This window comes from Palaemon carinicauda, unplaced genomic scaffold (assembly GCF_036898095.1).
Source record: "Palaemon carinicauda isolate YSFRI2023 unplaced genomic scaffold, ASM3689809v2 scaffold583, whole genome shotgun sequence".
Lineage (NCBI taxonomy): Eukaryota > Metazoa > Arthropoda > Malacostraca > Decapoda > Palaemonidae > Palaemon > Palaemon carinicauda.
Window position 1 is genome coordinate 19,652 of NW_027171853.1, and position 3,050 is coordinate 22,701.

General features: G+C 53.1%; 2 protein-coding genes across 2 annotated transcripts; both read right to left on the bottom strand.

Annotated features, from left to right (window-relative positions):
* Nucleotides 1–373: 373 nt before the first annotated feature.
* On the bottom strand, nt 374–1,153 carry LOC137637211 (uncharacterized). The gene has a single exon (XM_068369472.1). It carries the CDS (start codon nt 1,151–1,153, stop codon nt 374–376), a length of 780 nt encoding a protein of 259 aa, XP_068225573.1.
* A 312-nt stretch (nt 1,154–1,465) lies between these two features.
* Nucleotides 1,466–2,806, bottom strand: LOC137637212 (uncharacterized). The gene has a single exon (XM_068369473.1). It carries the CDS (start codon nt 2,804–2,806, stop codon nt 1,466–1,468), a length of 1,341 nt encoding a protein of 446 aa, XP_068225574.1.
* Nucleotides 2,807–3,050: the final 244 nt, after the last annotated feature.

Below are 3,050 nucleotides of genomic sequence, written 5' to 3' on the forward strand. Positions count from 1 at the left end.
ATGGGAAAGATGTAGGGTTCTTGGGGGAGAGGTGTATGGGTGTGGAGGAAAAGTGCATAGGGTGTGGAAAAGGAGCATGGGGTGAGGGGGAGAAGTGCATGGGGTATGACAGAGGTGCAAAGATTGTGGGAAAAGTGTATGGGGTGTTAAGGAGAGGTGCTTGGGGTTTGGGGGAGAAATACAAGAGGTTTTGGGGAGATTTGTATGAGGTGTGGGGGAGAGGTGTATGGAGTGTAGGGGAGAAGTTTTTAGTGTGTGTGGGAGAGATGGAAGAGGTGTGGGAAAGCTGTATGGGGTGTGGAGGAGAGGTCTATGGGGTGGGGGAGAAGTGCATAGGTTATGGGAAAGGTGTAAAGGGTGTGGAAGAGATGTGTTAAGGGTGTGGGAGAGGTGCAAGGGGTGTGGGAAATGTGTATGGGGTGTTGGGGAGAAGTGCATGGAGTTTGTGAGAGAAGTGCATAGGGTGTGGTAAAGGTGTATAGGATGTGGGGGAGAAATGCATGAGGTGTTTGGGAGAGGTTTTTGGAGTGGTGGGGAGAGGTGGATGGGGTGTGGGAGATGTGCAAGGGATGTCGGAAAGTTGTATGGGGTGTGGGGGAGAAGTGCATTGTGCGTGGGAATGATGTACGGGTTGTGAGTGAGAAGTGTTTGGGGTGTGGGAGAGGTGCAAGAGGTGTATGGTGTGTGGGGGAGAAGTGCAAGGGGTGTGGGACAGAAGTGCATAGGGTATAGCAAAGGTGTATAGGTCCTGGGGGAGGGGTTTATGGGGTGTGGTGGAGAAGTTCGTAGGGTGTGGGAAAGGTGTATGGGGTAGGGGAGAATTGCATGGGATTTTGGAGAGGTGTGTGGGGTAGGGGAGAGGTGTATTGGATGCAGGAGAGGTTTCCGGGGGGGGGGAGAGGAGGTGTATGCAGTGTTGACGAAGTGTATGGGAGAGGTTCATGGGGTGTTGTGGAGAGGTGTATTTGGTATCTGAGAGATGTATGTGGTTTTGGGGGAAAGGTTTTTGTGGTGTCGGAGAGGTACAAGGGGTGTGGGAAATGTGTATGGTTTGGGATAGAGGATATGTGGTGTGGGGGAGAAGTGTATGGGGTGTGGGAGAGGTGCATGTGGTGTAGGCGAGAGGTGGTTGGGGTGTGGGGGAGACATGCATGGGGTGTTGGAAAGATTTATGGCATGTGGGGGAGAGGTGTATGGGGTGAGGGGGAGAAGTTTATGGGGTGTGTGAGAGGTGCAAGGGGTGTGTTAAAGGTGTATGGGGTGTGGGAGAGAGGCATATGTGGTGTGTGGGAGAATTGCATAGGGTGTGGGGAAGGTATATGGGGTGTTGGGCAGAATTGCATGGTGTGTGGGAGAGAGATGTATAGAGTATGGGAAAAGTGTATGGGATGTTTGAGAGGTTTAAGGGGTAGGAGCAATGTGTATGGGGTGGGGGGAAAGGTGTATGTGTTTTGGGAGAGGTGCATTAGGAGTTGGAGAGGTGTTTGGGGTAGGGGAGAGATGTAAGGGGTGTGGGAGAGGTGTATGTGGTAGGGGGAGAGGTGGATGCATTGTTGACAAAGTGTATCGGGGTGTGGGAGTGGTTCATGAGGTGTGGGGGAGAGGTGTAAGGGGCATGGGGGAGAAGTGTATTGTGAAAGGGAGTGGTGTATGGGGTTGTGGGGCAGAGGTTTATAGGGTGTGAGGAATGTGAATGGAATGTGGGGGAGAGTTGTGTGGGTTGTGGTGGAGAGGTGTATGATGTAGGAGAGAGATGTATGGGTTTATGGGGGAGAAGTGTATGGGGTGCCAGGAAGGTGAATGGGATGTTGGGATGTGGGGTAGAAGTGTATGGGGTGTGGGGGAGAGGTGTATGGGGTTTGGGAGAGAAGTGCCTGGGGTGTGCGAAAGGTGCATGGGGTGTGGAGGAGAGGTGTTTGGGGGTGTGGAAAGGCGCATGTGGTGTGGGGGATAGGTGTATGGAAATTTTTGAGAGAAGTGTATGGGGTGTGGGAGAGGTGCAAGGGGTATGGGAAAGGTGTAAGGGATTTAGGAAAGATGTATATGGGGAGTGGGAGAGAAACAATGTGGTGTGGGGGAGATGGGTATGGGGTTTGGGGAGGATATATAGGATGTGTGAGAGAAGCAATTTGGTGTAGGGAAGAAGTGTATGTGGTGTGAAGGAGAGGTGTGGTGAGGGGGAGAAGTTTATTGGATGTGGGGGAAAGGTGTATGGATTGTGGGAGAGGTTTAACGGGTGTGGGAGAGAGGTGTATGGGTTGTGGGAGAGGCGTACGGGATGTGGGGGAGAGGTGTAGGGGATTTCGGGGAGAGGTGTAAGGGGTGTGGGGGAGAAGTGTATGGGGTGTGGGGGAGAGGTGCAAGGGGTGTTAGAAAGGTGTGTGGGGTGTGGGGTAGAGCTGTATGATGTGTGGGGAGAGGTGGGTGGGGTGTGGGAGAGGTGCAAGGGGTGTGGGAAAGCGGTATGGGTGTGTAAGAGAAATGTATGGGTTGTGTGGGAGAAGCACAGGTGGTGTGGTGGAGAGGTGTGTGGGGTAGTGGAGAGGTGTATGGGGTTGTGGGGGAGAGGTGTATGGAGTGTGGTAGAGGTGCAAGGGGTGTGGGAAAGGTATATGGGGTGTGGGGAGGGGTGTATGGGATGAGGGGTAGCAGTGCATGGGGTGTGAGGGAAATGTGTATGGGGTACTGGAGAGGTGTATGGGGTTGTTGGGGAGAGCTTTACGTGGTGTGGGAGAGGGGCAAGGGGTGTTGGAAAGGTGTATGGAGTGTGTTGCAGATGTGTATGGGGTGAGGGGGAGCAGTGCATGTGGTATGGGGGAAAGGTGTATGGGGTTGGGAAAAGGTGTTCGAGTTTTTTAGGGAAAGGTGTATGGGGTGTGGGAGAGATGCAAGGGGTTTAAAAAAGTGTATTGGGTATAGGTGTGAAATGTATGGAGTGTCTGGGAGAAGCTCATGGGGTGTTGGGGATGGGTGTATGAAGTTGCGGAGAAGTGCATAGGGTTTTGGTGAGGTGTATGGGGTATGGGAGAGGTGTACGGGGTGGGAGAGGT

Bases quoted from the DNA above. Each gene is read 5' to 3' on its own strand.
- LOC137637211 (XM_068369472.1), bottom strand. From the start codon at position 1,153: ATGCATGTCTCCCCCACACCCCAACCACCTCTCGCCTACACCACATGC.
- LOC137637212 (XM_068369473.1), bottom strand. From the start codon at position 2,806: ATGCACTGCTCCCCCTCACCCCATACACATCTGCAACACACTCCATAC.